At 39.0% G+C, this 17,663-nt stretch overlaps 1 protein-coding gene across 2 annotated transcripts in view; it reads right to left on the minus strand.

The window, feature by feature from the left end:
- The window catches only part of ecel1.L (endothelin converting enzyme-like 1 L homeolog), a 61,737-nt gene extending 46,764 nt beyond the window's left edge, over nt 1-14,973 (minus strand). Inside the window, exons 1-2 of one of the 2 annotated variants that reach the window (XM_018241335.2) lie at nt 14,844-14,973; nt 988-1,911 (exon numbers count right to left, since the gene is read on the minus strand). In XM_018241335.2, coding sequence (XP_018096824.1) covers nt 988-1,740 — 753 coding nt within the window. In that variant the 5' untranslated portion in view covers nt 1,741-1,911; nt 14,844-14,973. 2 annotated transcript variants of the gene reach the window in all.
- Between the last annotated feature and the right edge of the window lie 2,690 nt (nt 14,974-17,663).

Raw genomic sequence — 17,663 nt, forward strand, 5'->3', positions numbered from 1 at the left:
CTGTAATCCTAATCGGTGGTTAATTAGCATCCAAATAACTGGGCATTTAGCATTAGAGCACACTCAGAGAACTCATGCATAAGCAGCATGGCAATTTCCCCGCAATTACACAGTCCACAACAAAAATATGATCCTGTGGACGCACAGCTATGTTAATTAACTGAATGCCACCCAGGATCTCTTTATTTTGCACACATACAATTAGCCACTGTGCTAGCCCCATCTTAATCTTTTGCAGCAGCAATTCCGAAAATTAGAAAAAAAGCCTAATACTGGAATAATGGAAAACACTGGGAATTAGGTAAAAAGCTTCAATGTTTAATATCGCAGAACTGCTATTTTAATGCCAGGTCATTTTTCCTACATAGTCTGAGTAAAATATAAGATCATTTAAAATTGGGCTGTTTTCATGCCTAAATATCATCTCTTATAAGCAGTAACCCCCCTATTTTGTGGTCACGCCATTATTATACACAGGCCAGTGACTGATTTAATCTGTCTGTGCCTAAAAAAAGCATCTGTTTCAGCAGTGCCCTACACGGCTTCACATATGTCTTCTTGAAGGATTGTGCTCTTTTTGTGCATAAATCCATTTCTCTGGCCCTATGACCTCGTCTAGTAGCTCTCCAGAGGTAGCGTAGCTGAGTATTTTCCATCATTCAGATGGAGAATTTATATTAAGAGCCCTTAATAATAAAATAATCCGATAGTAATGGAAAGACATACTGGACTTTTGGCTCTCTCATCAGGCCAGAGTTTTAAATTACAATGGTATATCTAGAGGATGTGTGTGAGCCATATTATACAGTAACATCAGAACTCTGCCAATAAAAGCAGTTTTCTCCTATTCTCCCAGAGAATAAATGTTGTATTTTGCTGCTTAGGGGTAATATGTTTCCACAACCATTATAGTATTTTGACCTAAACCCCTAACAACATCCCACTGCAAGTTTCTGAACATGAATACACCCACCAGGAATCACTTACCCTAATGATGTATCTGGAGGAATTTTTGTCATCCAGGCTGACAGTCATTGAGAAGAAGACTGCAGTACTATACACCCCCTGGGTCTTGTACAAAAGTTCATTAAAATCCCACTGGGTTTTTGGGTCCTCTGGCAGATCCCAGCCCCCACAGTCCTCAATCACCTGTAGCATTGGCCTGGCTCCTAGTCGGTCAATATCCCTCATATTAAGACAGGATTTGAAAAATTCTTTTACTTTCTTCTCAGCTGAGCCTTTGTGTTTCCTTTTCACTGGCTGCAGAAGCAAGTGTTCTAACTTCTCTTCATTTTGCTCTCCAATAGCTGCAATGGTTCCATAGATAAGCTTGTCTTCTGGAATCCCATGTCTCCTAAGCCAGCCTCCACAGGCAAAAGAGTAAAAATCGGTACAAGGTGATATTGTGGGGTCTATGTTGTTAGTAATAAATTTTGAAGCTCTTGTGAAGGCTTTCCTCTCCTGGCATCCTTCAAGACACTGGCCATCCTGCTCCATAGATAGGTACTTCAGCACTAGCATGCACCCCAGGATGACACAAAGACCCACGGCAAAAACTAATCCTGACAACAAACATGTCTCCCTTCTACTCCATCGTGGGACTCCTTTCTTTGTCTGCTTTTTGGAGCTGACTTGGAGGTTGAAACCGTTGGAAAGGGTGCTGCAGCTATTGTACTTGCTCACATACTTGACCTCCTGGAACTCATCATAATGAGCAGTTAGGGAGTATGTTTTCTCCATGCCCTTGAAATTGTATACTTTCTTCCGTATCAGAAAACTATGAACAAAGTGATCAAACCAAACTACCTTTCCACTGGCCAGACTGATGGTTGAGTTGAGACATCAGGTTAGATTGAACGGTTGTCCTTGTAGAAGATGCAAACCTCTGGAGCATGAACATGAATTTTTTTCCTACATAAAACAAAACAAGACAAAATAAATAAGACAAAAAACTGTAAAATACTTGTGGAAACTGCAAGATGCATTTCTGTGTATTACTCACAGGTCCAGTACATTTGCTCCTTTAAAGGAGAACTAAAGCCTGACTAAAGTAGTAGCTAGAAAAGTTGTACATTATGTTTTGGGCTTCTGTACCAGCCCAAGACAGCCACAACCCTTTAGCAGTAAAGATCTCTGCCTCTGAAAATGCCCCAGTAGCTCCCCATCTTCTTTTCTGTTTTCTGCACCTGCTCTGTGCTGCTGTCACTTACTAAACCTAGGGACTGACTCACAATATACAGTACACATTAGTGATGCACCGTATCCAGGATTCGGTTTGAAATTTGGCTAGGATTCCGCCTTTTGCCAGCACGATTCGGATTTGGCTGAATCTTTCTGCCTGGCCGAATCGAATCCGAATCCCAATTTGCATATGAAAATTAGGGTGGGGAAGGGAGATTTCGTGACTTTTTGTCACAAAACAAGAAAGTAAAAAAAGTTTTCCCCTTCCTATCCCTAATTTGCATATGCAAATTAGGATTTGGTTCAGTATTCGGTCGAATCTTTCGTGGAGGATTCGGGGGTTCGGCCAAATCCAAAATAGTGGATTTGGTGCATCCCTAGTACACATGTCCCAATATAAGGCTGCTTAGTAATTAATACAAATATTTACTACATGGCAGCACAGAAACCAGTGCATCTAGCTTGAAATTGTAATAATTAGCCTTTTAGCATCAGCTTATATTACAAGCAAACCTCATTTTCTGCTTGATAATTCTCAAAATCCCCTAAACTTAGCTTCTCAACAGCTGCTCAGAGCCCACTGAGCATGTGAGTGTCGCAGACACTTTCCAAGGTGGTGACCCCCTGTGACAAGTTTGAAGTCCTGGATCATTGCTGCTTTAGAGAAGCTGAAACTTTAGGCTGGTACAATGAGTGCAGTATATAAAATATGGCATTTTTAGCCATATTAATTTTTAGGGTTTCTTTCTCCTTTAACCACGTGCTCTACCTCTGCCCCATTGTAGAAAGTAAATGTCAACTGTTGGGCGGGAAAGCAACACACACCACATGGGGCCACCAGTGCAACACTAGGCTATGTAAGCATGGGCATTTAAAAGATTTGTTGAAATTCATTTAGCACATTAATAGACATTAAAGCATTTATATGTGTTTGTATATCAACTTACATAAATGACATTTAGGGCATTTTTTATAGTTCCTTGTGCTAACAGCCCACTATTTACCAATGCAGCCACAAGCTATACTAATTTATAATTAGGGATGCACTGAATCTAGGATTCAATTAGGGGTTCGGCCTTTTCAACAGAATTCAGCTGAATCCATTTGTCTGACCAAAGTGAATCTGAATCCTTAAAATCACACAAGAACGATGAAGTTGTGAGCTTTTTCCATGCACTATGTGCATGGTTCTTTGTACTCCTTCTTGCCCTAATTTGCATATGCAAATTAGGCTTCAGATTCGGTTCACATTCAGCCAAATCATTCATGAAAGATTTGGGATTTGGCCAAATCCCAAATAGTGGATTCGGTGCATCCCTAACACTTATGTAGCAAAGTGGGGGTCAAGTCATTCATTCCTCATTATATTTTTGTTGCTCTCCAAATGCATTAAAAGAGAACAAGTTACACTTGAAGCAACAATATAAAAGGAGACTAAACTTAAATAAGTACTGCACACTCAGTGGGTACAACTAGGTAGAAATATGGGATCAAATAAGTCTTAAAGAATTGTTCAGTGTAAAAATAAAGACTGTGTAAATAGATAGGATGTGCAAAATAAAAAATGTTTCTTATATAGTTAGAAAGGCAAAAATGTAATGTATAAAGGCTGGAGTGACTGGATGTGTAACATAATAGCCAGAACACTACTTCCTGCTTTTCAGCTCTCTTGGTTTACACTGACTGGTTACCCTGGTTACCAGGCAGTAACCAATCAGTGACTTGAGGGGAGGCCACATGGGTCATAACCGTTACTTTTGAATCTGAGCTGAATGCGGAGGATCAATTGCAAACTCACTGAACAGATATGTACCATGTGGCCCCCCCTTCAAGTCGCTGATTAAATCAGAGTTATAGAGCTGAAAAGCGCAAAGTAGTGTTCGGCTATTATGTTAGACATCCAGTCACTCCAGTCTTTATACATTACATTTTTGGCTAACTAACTATATTAGAAACATTTTTTATTTTACACAGACTATCTATTTACCAAGTTTTTACTTGTACACTGAACTGTTCCTTTAAGCTGGCCATATACGTAAAGCTATAATTGTACGGATCTCTGTTTCGTACGATTTTCGGGTTTTATGTAGAGTGTCCCGACATTTTTTGTGAGATGGCGATCGGTCGTTCAGTTGATCGGAAAGGTTAGACAATATCTATTGCCGATCTGATCAGTGGGAGACTGTCACCAGTGTTTGTCGGACATAACTTTCGTACGATTGCTGTCAGGGGCAGAACATCATCTGATCTGTTATTTTACTACTTTATTTGATCTGAATGGTTATTGGCAGGTCGGGAGATATCACGGAACGATCATTTGTCAGATATGAAGGTAAATCTACACGTCTATGGCCAGCTGTAGGCTCATCAAACACGTCAAATGCCCATGGCTACAAGCAGTAAATCCGAGCTCAGCACAGCAACCGTGAGAGAAAGCCTATAATTTGCTTTTCCTGTAAATGTCTTTTTTTTTTGTTGCTGGGAACTGTCATTCTTTAAGAGGTCTTATAAATGAATACCACATGCATTATACACATAATATCAGCAATGATAAGGGGAATCTGGGAAAAGAAGATAAGAAAGGCAGGCTGTTGCATTCTAATTATCTGCTTTATCACTACAATGTGTGGCACTTGATACAAGCTCACATAAAAAGTAAAGTACAAGAGACAGCTGCTTATACAGTCTTTACAATAGCAAACCTTTAATCATATTACAGTGATATTCACCAGACACCTGAAAAGGATTTTTCCAAGTACAAGTAAGGGATTGGCAACCTGTTGTACTAAAACACCCAGAATACCAACAACAGCCCTGGACAACCAGATGTTATTGTACTGTAATACCCAGAATACATTGTACCAAGAACAGACCAAACATCTCAATCCATATGATTCATAAGATATAACAGTACAGACAGCAGGTCATATTCCATGAGTAACGCAGTCCAAGAAAAGGTGACTGACCTGTAACTACCTTGTAAAGAGAGTGTAACACTTTAGCCTCCCACTCAACAGGGGATGAACTATCCTTATTCCCTTGTCTGCAAGATTTTAGTGAAAATGTGTCATTTACTTACGGCAATTACAGTGTGTAAAGTGTCATTTCAGATGCCATCCAGTGTCATTGCGTCTGCAGGGGAAGATGTGCTTCACACAATTGTGGGTGAAGCATTATGTGTGTATTTGTGCATGTGCTTTGAATGAATTGGATGTTTCACTGAATGGCATGAATTCTTTCACTCAGTGCCACTCAATGAAGTGTATGGGCGATTCTTTAGCACACGTTTACTGTATCAATTAATGCAGGCAAGTAAGAGAACAATGAAGCTACCACCTCCTAGATCTAGATCAGGGGTCCCCAACCTTTTTTACCCGTGAGACACATTCAAATGTAAAAAGAGTTGGAGATCAACACAAGCATGAAAAGTCTTTGGGGTGCCAAATAAGGGCTGTGATTGGCTATTTGGTAGCCCCTATGTGGACTGGCAGCCTACAGGAGGCTCTACTTGGCAGTATACTTAGTTTTTAAGTATAACTGAGAAACTGAGAGCAACATCCAAAGTACTGGAGAGCAACATATTGCTCACGACCTACTGGTTGGGGATCACTGATCTAGATGATGGTAGATCCAGGGCTCCCTTGCATCAACTGACACACTTGTGTAAAATGTGTTACTATACAGAGGTGCAAGGAGTGGCTTTGGATACAAGTACCTTTAATGAATGGAAGTTTTCATGCAAAGACTGCAGCAAAGACTGCAGCAAAGTGTGTCAATTAGCTTGCACTAAGGGCTACTTATCTCATTTGTTTCCAGTAACATGAATGTTGATATGTAAACTACAGTGAAACTGTGCCATAAAATGCCAGAATCATCATGGTAAACATTGGGAGAATATTTGCATGCCACAGTCTTTTTCAATAAAGAACCTCTCAAACAAAGGGGCACTGCACTTCCACTCAACGATAAAACCAAATCACATAAATATTGAGTTTTTTTTAGTCCAAGACTGCACAGTAACATGACATTTTTATTCAACTTCCAAAGTACATTTTTTTTTTATAAGATATAGACTATGATATTTTGAGAAAATTGTCCTGTATTTCTTATGCCTCATTCTATTCTGCCTCTCACCAACCTGAAATTCCCAGGACCCCTTAAATAAAAAATGTTTTTCCAAAGGCATGCATTTCTGGGGCTATAGCACCCTCTTTATTGTCACCCTGTAGTGCCTAATGAGCGATAACATGTGTGTTGCTGCTTGTTATTCCCTAGGGGAGTATGCAGCTATCTGTCTAAAGTGCCCCTTAGGCATATGGACCTGTAATTTTAAGCTGCTGGAACCCCCAAAAATACACACAATGTACATTTAGGTAATGGGAATGCCACTGCTGCATGGTCTGAAAAACAAAATCCAGTGTCAGAAATGGTTTTAATTGAAAAGAGAGATCACATACATACAGGTATGGGATCTTTTATCTGAAAAATTGTTATCCAGAAAGCTCTGCATTATGGGAAGGTCATCTCCCATAAACCCCATTTTAACCAAATAATTCAATTTTTTTAAATTATTTCCTTTTTCTCTGTAATAATAAAACAGTACCTTGTACTTGATCCCAACTAAGCTCGAATTAGTCCGTATTGGAACAAAACAATCATCAGGTTTTTAATTCATGTTTGAATTATCTTTTAGTAGACTTAAGGTATGAAGATCCAAATTATGGAAAGACCACAAATGGAAGACCCCAGGTCCCGAGCATTTTGGATAACAGATCCCATACCTGTACTGCAATGTGCAACCAGTGACCCTACAGATGTTGAACTGAAACCACTGATGCTTGATAAAGGGCCGAGATTACATAGTTACATAGTTAAATTGGGTTGAAAAAAGACAAAGTCCATCAAGTTCAACCCCTCCAAATGAAAACCCAGCATCCATACACACACCCCTCTCTACTTTTAATTAAATTCTATATACCCATACCTATACTAACTATAGAGTTTAGTATCACAATAGCCTTTGATATTATGTCTGTCCAAAAAATCATCCAAGCCATTCTTAAAGGCATTAACTGAATCAGCCATCACAACATCACCCGGCAGTGCATTCCACAACCTCACTGTCCTGACTGTGGAGAACCCCCTACGTTGCTTCAAATGAAAGTTCTTTTCTTCTAGTCTAAAGGGGTGGCCTCTGTTACAGTTATCCACTTTATGGGTAAAAAGGTCCCCTGCTATTTGTCTATAATGTCCTCTAATGTACTTGTAAAGTGTAATCATGTCCCCTCGCAAGCGCCTTTTTTCCAGAGAAAACAACCCCAACCTTGACAGTCTCCCCTCATAATTTAAGTCTCTCTAAATCCCTCTAACCAATTTAGTTGCACGTCTCTGCACTCTCTCCAGATGAGGCCTCACCAGGGACCTATAAAGAGGCATAATTATGTTTTCATCCCTTGAGTTAATGCCCTTTTTTATGCAAGACAGAACTTATTTGCTTTAGCAGCCACAGAATGACACTGCCCAGAATTAGACAACGTGTTATCTACAAAGACCCCAAGATCCTTCTCATTTAAGGAAACTCCCAACACACTGCCATTTAGTGTATAACTTGCATTTATATTATTTTTGCCAAAGTGCATAACCTGCATTTATCAACATTGAACCTCATTTTCCAGTTTGCTGCCCAATTAGGCCGGAAACGATGCATGTACCGGATCAGAAGCCAAATGTTATAATAAAGGCTTTTTATTCAAAATCTTCTTGAAGCTGTGCTGTGTCATACACTGGAACTGAAACCACTTGACAACACCTAGAGGCCTGGCGGTTTTAATAATATACAGGACGGACTATAAATCATTTTCTGGACACGTTGGTGTAGTTTCACATCACACACACATGAATTAAATGCTTTGTTCACATGTACGTTTCTATATGCTGGGAAGCAGTGAATGACTGTGCATGATTGATGAGGATCTCTCTCTAAATCTCTGTAATCATCCTGAGGTTACAATGCCCTAGCTTTGAACATCTAGAGCTCATGTGTCTTTCCATGGTGAAAGACTCCCCGTTCTAATTTTCATGCGTAGCTTATCTTCTGTCCTCTTTATAAGGTTTTTGATATTGTCACATGGAGAGGTTCTGAAGAACTAATAGAGGTATGACATGGGTACACACATATACCATGCTGACTGGACATACTGTAGAGATAAAATGTTTCCCCAGTAGGATAGTTACACTTGCAAATATAATGTTAAATAGTTTCCAGATCCAGACCCTACTGGGCAGAGGCTTAATGAGAGCTGCTTTCTCAGAACATAAACTCCTGACAGAGGTGGATTGATTTGGTCAGATGATTAACCCAGGGTTATCCAACCTGTGACCTACTGGCTCCTGCTAAACTGCAATTCTCTGTATTCCTCAATAGCTTCCTGATGTTAGGGGATGCTGGCAGGCAGTAGGCTGGCTATTTCTCATTTAACTGCCTTACTTGTGGAAACACAGCCAGCTTTATGTGCATTGCTCATATCACCCTGATGTCTTGGTTCAGATGAAAGTCTTAGTATCAGATATTGATTTAGAGCTTGTAAAATCATTGGATATTATCATCATGAAGCAGGCATGGAAAAGACTATGTCTGCCTCTTTGTGTGGTAATGAGAAATGCCTACTGTAATAAAGCATTTCTTATGTGTATATTTTCTGTGCCAATCTCTGCAACTTCTTAAAGGGCAGGGAGGGAGCAGACTGCTCGCTGCAGCCCCAGAGGAGATGCCTCCATTCTATGGACCTTGTAGGTGTATGTTGACAATATTAAACAGTCTCAAGATAACTAATTATTGATGAAACGTCAACTCCTAAAACCCTAAACTAATCAACTGCTGGCTGAGGATGCTTTCAGATACATACATTGGATAATAGGTTGGACTATATTTTTCCCTTTTATGTTTCCTTTATCGTTCTATTTTTCAGGGTTTGGCAGAACCAGAGCTGTCATTAGAGTATATCACGGGCTACACCACAAGGCAGTTATGTAAAGAATCTATATTGCGCCCTGCAGAATTATTTCAGGGCAGTCCAAGCAATGGTTGTTAAACCATGAGCACCACCATTATTACCTGTTGAGGGATGCTGAGAGTGGATGGTTGGACCAGAGCAAGAGAGCTGCAGGTTGGATAATAAATAACTTGGCTGATAATCTCTAAAACAGAATATGAATTGTTAGCCATAGGAGGGTTATGAAAGAAAGAAAATAATAATAGCAACTACTTCCTCCAGAATTAACACTTATGCCGCCAGAGGCACAGTGATACTGCACTGCATCGCGTGGTCATTTATTGCCAGTCCCCTCTCATTGTTTATACTTTCCCAGAAGCCCAGCATGTTCTTCAAACCTTTCCCATTCGGTCACCAAGAGGCTGGCAGCGTTGCCTGGAAATGTGCATATCCCTGATTTATTTCAGTAATAACATGCTCACATCATTTCACTTTATTCTGTTCCTGTTCCTCCTATAAATATGTAACATTCCCGGGCACTCAAACAGAAACAGAATAACCTCACGGCCCTTCCCTAGAAGCCAGAGCTGCACGTCTCCCAGAATATTAATGGCACTGTAAGGGTCAATAAAAACACACTTTAACCCAAGTAATGTAGAAGCAGACTTAGCAAAGTATTCAACAGAATTCATTTCATTATAGTGCCTGGATTTTCCTTCTTTGCACCCAATATATTGGCTTAGTAAAACAATAGTCCGGTATGGAAATGGTTTCCACACTCGTGGAACAGCAATCCGGTATGGGACCTATTATCCAGAATGCTTAGGACTTGAGGCTTTCAGGATAACGGATCTTTCCATAATTTGGATCTTCATACCATCTACTATAAAATCACCTGGATCTAAAAAAAAGATTAAAACATTAATTAAACCCCATAGGATTATTTACCCATCAATTAGAATTAACGAATGTTGTAGCTTTTGTAGCAAGTGGGACCCCTGTAGTTGTTACATATCCAAAGAGACGCTGCAAGAGTTAAGAGGGGTTAAATCATTTGTCAGCCTGCTCACCTGTACTGATATATGGTATAGGCAATACAGGCCCAATACAGGCAATGTGATGCAGTTTGGGATTTCTGCACAAAATGATTAGGCCCCTGGGATTTCAAATGATCTTACTGTGTTTAGTTTACAGATTGGGGAATTCACAATGTGGTGTTAACTTGGCGTATAATGTTCATTTAGACCAGAAAATCATCAAATGACAAATTCACAATCATCTGAATTCCCCCCACCCCCTTATATTTTATTTTTCATCAATAATTATTCATCAATTAAAAGTAACCTCATCAATTTATCTCTTTCTTTGTAAATCTGACATTAACACCAGCAAAATGTTGTTACTATCACAAAAAACTGGTACTTCAAGTTCACTAAAGTGGCGTTCTGGAATTTCAAAGTGTGTATATATAACCTGTTGTGTTTATTGATGAAAACTGAAATTAGAGTGAGAAATATTTTTGGAGAAAAATTGTTGATAAAATAATATTAAATGTACATTTGTGAATCCGGCAATCATGTTTGCTTTGGTTTTAGTGAAGGATGCCCCTGTGATGAATTTGCAGTACCAAACTAATTTTAATTTCAAATTATGCTTGTATGTATGAAATGTATTAAGTGCTGAAATTGTTAGACCCGAATATAAAACTTTGGCATCTAAAAGCTTCCAGGTTTGTGTAGAAGTCAATGATAGCTGTCAATGGCTCATTGTTTTGCTTATTTAAGGACATTTTGCTGGAGAAATTGCTTTATTCATATTTTCTGATGTTTAAAAATCATTTTGCCTTAGTGGAGTAAATAAAAATTGTAAATTTGTTTTTAATGATTTTCTAGCGAAAACATTTGATTCCAGTTTAAGCCAAAATTTCTCTTAAAGGGGTTGTTCACCTTTCAGTTCCCTTATATATGATGTAAAGGGTGATATTCTGAGACAATTTGCAATTGGTACTTATTTTTTATTATTTTTCATTGTTGAGTTATTTAGCTTTTTATTCAGCAGCTCTCCAGTTTGCAATTTCGGCAATCTGGTTGCTAGGGTTACCAAATTACCCTAGCAACCATGTAATGATTTGAATAGGAGAGCCATGAATAGAAAGATGAGTAATAAAAAGTAGCAATAACAATACATTTGTAGATGGGGTCAGTGACCCCCATTTGAAATCTGGAAATAGTTGGAACATGAAGGCAAATAATTCAAAATCTATAAAAAATAAATAATGAAGACTAATTGAAGAGTTGCTTAGAATTAGCAATTTCACAACATACTAAAAGTAAACTTAAAGGTGAACCACCCATTTAACATATTTGTGCCTGAAGGACAGGGAAGCTAAAAAGAAGGATTACATTTGTTGGCATGCTATTTTTGTTTAAGATACAGTAGTTGTTTTACAGTGCTCTACTATCGAACTTTAATCTGTTGTTTGGTTTCTAGGGTCTAGTTCTCTAGCAACTAGACAGTGGTTAGAGCATAGAAGACGAGTTAAAGGTGATAAATCTGTTTTATTAAGATAGGTACTGAATTGCACCACAGCCAATAACATATTTACTTTTGTAGTAATAAAACTTGCTCAGGTGCAGTGTAGCCCTTTAGCAGTCGATAAATAGAAATGAAGAAAGTTTATTATTAGGTAACAAACATCTTTTAAGGTGAAATCCCCCTTTAAATGACTTTGCCCAAGGTCACAATAATCTGACACAGAAATCAGATTCAGCCTTTCTGAGCCAGAGTCCAGACATTTACTCCCAGGTGAAATATTTATTTTGTGAATATTGATGTTTAAGTTATTCATTTCCATACTGTGACCCCACCCGCAGACTGCACAATCCCTGCTCCCTTATGTTGCAGATAGCCATATAAAGCCAAGTATCCAGCCTTTGCTTGCTGGGTAAAGGTATGTTATTTATTTGCCTCACATCTGGAAATATCCTCCTGTTGCTATATTACAAGAAGATCAATAGAAACAAGTAGTGGCAGAACAACCAGCATCTATCACATGTAATGAGGGCTGGCTCCAAGAGAAGGATGTCCTTTAACTGAATAAACAAGTACAACATAAATTAGGTAAAGGGAAGTAATACCATAAACATATTGGGGTTTTTCAGTGGGTCACTTCATCTTCTGCTGGAACTGCTGGGCAGTAAATGTGTCAATAAAAGTGACAAATTCATGTCTCAGAGGAAGGGAGAGTGGCTTCTGTTAGTGTTTGTGTGCCTCTGGGGGCATGTGTCTCCTAATGAATTAGACTGCTCTCCTGTGAGAGGCTCCTATAAGAGATACACATTGCTCTAATAAAACTCAGCTGACACTAAAAAGTCCCAGTGGCTGGGAGCCTGTCAATTGGAAGTTGTGATATTAAAGGTAGGCCATGTTGTTGTGTACCTGTTATTGTAATGACCCAAGTCAAGGTAACAGAACAAATGGGCAGATGGCCTCAAGTCTTCCATTTCTAGTGAAAATTAATCTCCCAGAATTATCCCAATTCCAGGGGTCCTGAAGTCTGAGTCTAGTGTTCACCGCTCTGAATACATCACACAATGGTTAGAGGGAACATGCATTTGACTCCAGTAATAGGATTAACTACAATTTAAAAAGGTTTCGCTTCACATTGCTGATGCCACATGTTTCACTTTTTCCCGGGTACTTATTTGGATTATCCACTATCTGAACCTACCACTCATTGGCCACATATTATGAAAATTGCTTTTCTATAAATGAATAAACTTACCCTCTAACAGAGGCTCTTGTGTATGTCCTGTCTCTCTGACCTAATTTGGGGAGTCTTTTGGAGGCACAAGTCCCTTTCTCAGAGATTTTGAAGGTGCAATCCATAAATAAAGAATTTTTGGCTAACGCTTCAGCCTGATGAATGATAAAATTATTCAGCACTCTGCCTTATTTTGTTTAATTCTTCCCTAGAAACCATAAAATACACATTTACCCAGCTGACAGCAAAACTATTATTTCCTGCGAGAGAAACGGTAGCAATTTATACACTTCTAGAAAAAAAAAGAAAGAAAGTCAAAGCCCTAGAAGCGGATATATCTGGCTGATTAATGGAAAGTAAAAATACTTGGTATGACTGAAGAATGACTCCCTGTATAAATCAGTATCAGTAAAATGTGTCATTCCTGCGGTTCCGCTGTAAATGTTCTGTCTCCTTATTTCTGTAGTATGAAAAAGGCTTTTTACCTGAGAAATGAACAGGAGCAAATGCAGATTCGTTTTGCTTTTACTTGGTTTTATAGAAACTGTTAAAGGGCAAGTCACAAATTAAAGAAGTATTGCTACAGCTCTACTCACCCAAAACATAACACTTCTGCTAAAGGATCCTCCCATATCCCTTTAATAAGAGAACTGTGCTGAGCTTTGCGGAACCATCGCTTGGGTAACTATTTCTATATTTCTGTATATCAGTAAAAACGAATAAGTGAGGTTACTTACAGGGACATTACAAGGGAATACATATTTGAATGGCTACTTTCTAAGGGAATCAAGGGTACAACTACTGTATATAAGGGATACATAGATCAAAAGCTATTTCTTAGTAAAGCTAAGCATACATTCTGCCACTTTTCATGAGTCTTTGGGTGGGGTTTCCTTGCTAGAGCAACCATGGCTGATCCTACTCATGATTAAACACAAATATGCAGACACAAAGCAGAATAATATATGCCAATGACTTTTATGGAATATTTGTAAAGAAAAGAGAGATATTTAAATGTAGGCTATATTTCTCCTTTAATCCTGAACCCATGCTGTCTCATATTTTAAACACAAAGAATTCAGGTAATCAGGACCTAGGTGGCCAACCAATCAGTGCACAAACTTCAGAGCCTTAAACGTGCAAGCACACCCATCCTCACAAACAAAGGGGAGATGACATACGCCGGGCTCTGCGCTTCATTATAATTGTCACATTTTATGCTTTACCCATGGAAAAAAGTTAGAAGATTTTTTTTTTCATTTACCCACTCACATGTCTATTAGAGACTCAAAAATTGCCTCAACTCTCCGTCAGTCAGAGAAATGCAGCTAAGTATGCCTAGATTGCTAATAGGTGGTTTAATCCTGTGGGAGTAGAGCACGGATGAGCTGCAGGTTATACAAATCTCTAATATGCTAAAAGCCAGGAGCTGTGCTTCTAGCTGAGACAGTCACTCACCGGCACATTCTCTGTCTCAGAAGTTAAGTGTCCCTGCGTTGGGTATTGGCATAATCCCTATGCCATCGTAACGGACGGCAAATCCCTGGGAACATATGCCCAAATATATGTGTATACCTTATAAATTATGACAAATAGCATAATAAAATTTATTCTAATAATATCCACATCCTGCAGAAATTACTGCATAAAATTACTACAGAGCAGCACATACCCATATTAATTTTTCTCCTTTTACATATACAGAAATACAGACACATGGTGATCTACTGAAGGAGATATATATATATATATATATATATATACTCTTTGCCTCAGCATGCAGAACTTAGACAGAACTTAGTAAACAATTTAGCAGAGATGCTGTCTGCTTCCAAGTGGCAGAACGGACGCGTCCGTGCCATCCATAATACTTTTTAACATGTGCATTGAACAGTGCATATACTCACCCAGGTCCAGGTGGCAGGCAGTAGACTCTGGGGTGGCCACAGTTTATGCAGAAGGTCTGTGGACAGCACTAGTGTTCCAGTCAGAGTGGGCTGAGTATGGGAAGCAGCAGAGTACATGGACCCCGCTGTACCTGCCACTACACTGCCTCTGAGAGCTGTGCTGCAGCATAGGAGCCTGGGGATCAGAGGAATGATGTGTGTGAGAGAGAGGGGGGCATAGACAAGGGGGTGGGACAGCCACTGCCTATAACTCTGTGTCCTGCAGTCTGTACCACGACTGAAGCATCTTACTCTTATTGTTCCCACTATGCTAATCCCTAGTTGAGAGCCTTTAGCCTTACCTCATCTCCCAGCCCGATGAAATGACTACTTTAGAAAGAGGGAGGGGGGCAGCTTTCAGGGGCCAGTGACATCAACTATAGGGGCAGCATGAGAGATGGAGGGGGGTGTATGTACACTTTGCTAAGCTGATCTCATTAGGGATGAACCGGTTAACTCTCACGTGCAGCAATTAGATAATCGCCCCTAACATTCTAGCCCTTCCATTGTGGCCACTAGAGATTTTTCTTGATGACCTTTGAAGTGGGAGTCAGGAATGATTGTGATGTTTGCTCTAATTAAAAATTAAGGAGGCAAAAATCGGTATACTCATTCCGACTCATTAAAAATACAATAATAAACATGATTAACTGGCTTCTGTTATTTACATTCAGCAATTTCTAATAATTTGCAAAACAGTGACAGAGTGTCCAGGTTATAAATGAACCCGCAAAGGGAAATAACACATTGAACAGAAAGGACAAATTAAATATCGACTGCAAGCTCTTTGGGACAGGCAGGCGCATCATTTAGATATTTGATGCTGTGATCTGTCTCCTTGTTTATGATGTATTCACCATTCTTTATAGCAATTACCCATTGTATGCAGTAAGTTTTAAATCCCATAAGTCTGGACCCAAAAAAAAGGTTCCCAGGCAGTTTAGGCTGGGACTAATGTTCCCCCAAATACAGTGACTTTTTCTCTTACAAAACAAGATACTAGTTAAAACAAGATGCATAAAGTGCATGTAAACCAATATTTAAGGGTCAGGATGCTGATTTCCCCTTTTAATTTAGGTCCCCTGAACAAAAGAGACACTGTAAATATATTGTAGGATTGTTTAGCTCTCTGCTTATGGAGCTTTACACATAAAGATATACATAAATAATGACTTTTGTATTTCATGTGTATTGATTATTTGTATTTACCTTCATCTTCTCATGTAGAGCTTTCATCCATCTGCTTTTTTAGCTACTGAGAATGGAAAGGTTTGTTTCCGGAGATTGAATAGCAAATAATTACTTTTATTCAGTTACGCTGGAGCTCCCCAGACCCTGTGTGCACTTGGATTTACTGAAAGGTGTAAATATAGCAGTAGAGTGCAGAAAAAAACTGTAGCTGATCAACATATGATATTATTAAATTCATAGTTCTGGTATACCTGGCACAGTAAGGCATTACTTGCCCAGGTCTGGCACATAAGGTGTTTGAGGGGTAATAAGATAACTGCCCCACAGCTTGTTCTGGTTCTAGTAGCTATTTATCACACAAAACAGATTAGTGAATACAACCTGCAACAGGTGAATATCAATATGAGAATATATTCTAACATTTTATTTCTGAAGGCCATGATAGAAAAATAACCTATGGCGAGCTTCAGCACATACCATTTTTTCTGGCCTAATCTGTGTGGTTTGAAGTGAACTGAGAAGTCAGCTATAGGGCACTTGGGCACATAGAATAATATGTATGATTATTATTATTATATGATCTATATGGTCATTGGCCAAGCTGAATCTTATGGATTTGTTCAGTGATCTGGTTGGGCAGATTGACACAAACTAGGGATGCACTGAATCCACTATTTGGAAATCGGGGGAAATCCCAAATCCTTCATGAAAGATTCGTCCGAATGCTGAACCGAATCCTAATTTGCATATGCAATTTAGGCATGGGAAGTTGAAAACGTGGAAACATTTTTTACTTCTGTCTTTTGTGACAAAAGGTTATGCGATTTCCCTTCCCACCCCTAATTTGCATATGAAAATTAGGATCCAGATTTGGTTTGGGCAGGCACGAGGATTCGGCTGAATCCAAATCCTGCTGAAAAAGGCAGAATGCTGACCAAATCCAGAACTGAACCCTAATACAAACTGGTCATACACTTGTGCAGCTGAAGCATCTCATGGTCTTATGCCAACTGATCAAATGTTTTTGATCCAAGTGGGGCCAAGCCCAAATGGGACTTTACACAAGGTTTGGAACCTTCAGCTTTGAAACTCATATATTGGTCATTGCTTTTGCAGTATTAGAGTTTGTTGCTCATTACCTTGTCAGATCCAAGACATCTTCTCAACTCTCTACTTAAGGCTCTGTAAGGACTGGAAGGTATAAATTGGGCCCTGCAATTGCTAGGGCCAGCTGTGTTCATGGGATTAGTCATTTCTTGTTCGAATTACACCTATAACAACTATACATCTATTATTAATTTGCTCTGTATTCAGAATAAGACAGTTTTTTTTAAAAAAAAAGGTGCAATAGCTATCACTCAACAACATGTCTTTGTATTTGTACTGTGCAAATCAGCCTATAGTCATCAAAAGATTAAACTGTTAAAGGGGAAGTATAGCAAAAATGAAATAATTTAAGCTTAATAAGAAACTTTCTAAATGCAATCAATCAAAAATGTTGCATAATTTCTGAAATAATCAAGTTTATGTTCACTATTCCCTCTCAACACCTGTTTCTCTTTATTCTGTCTTCGTGCAACAGTTGGGTGT

The sequence above is a fragment of the Xenopus laevis genome, chromosome 5L (assembly GCF_017654675.1).
Source record: "Xenopus laevis strain J_2021 chromosome 5L, Xenopus_laevis_v10.1, whole genome shotgun sequence".
NCBI lineage: Eukaryota > Metazoa > Chordata > Amphibia > Anura > Pipidae > Xenopus > Xenopus laevis.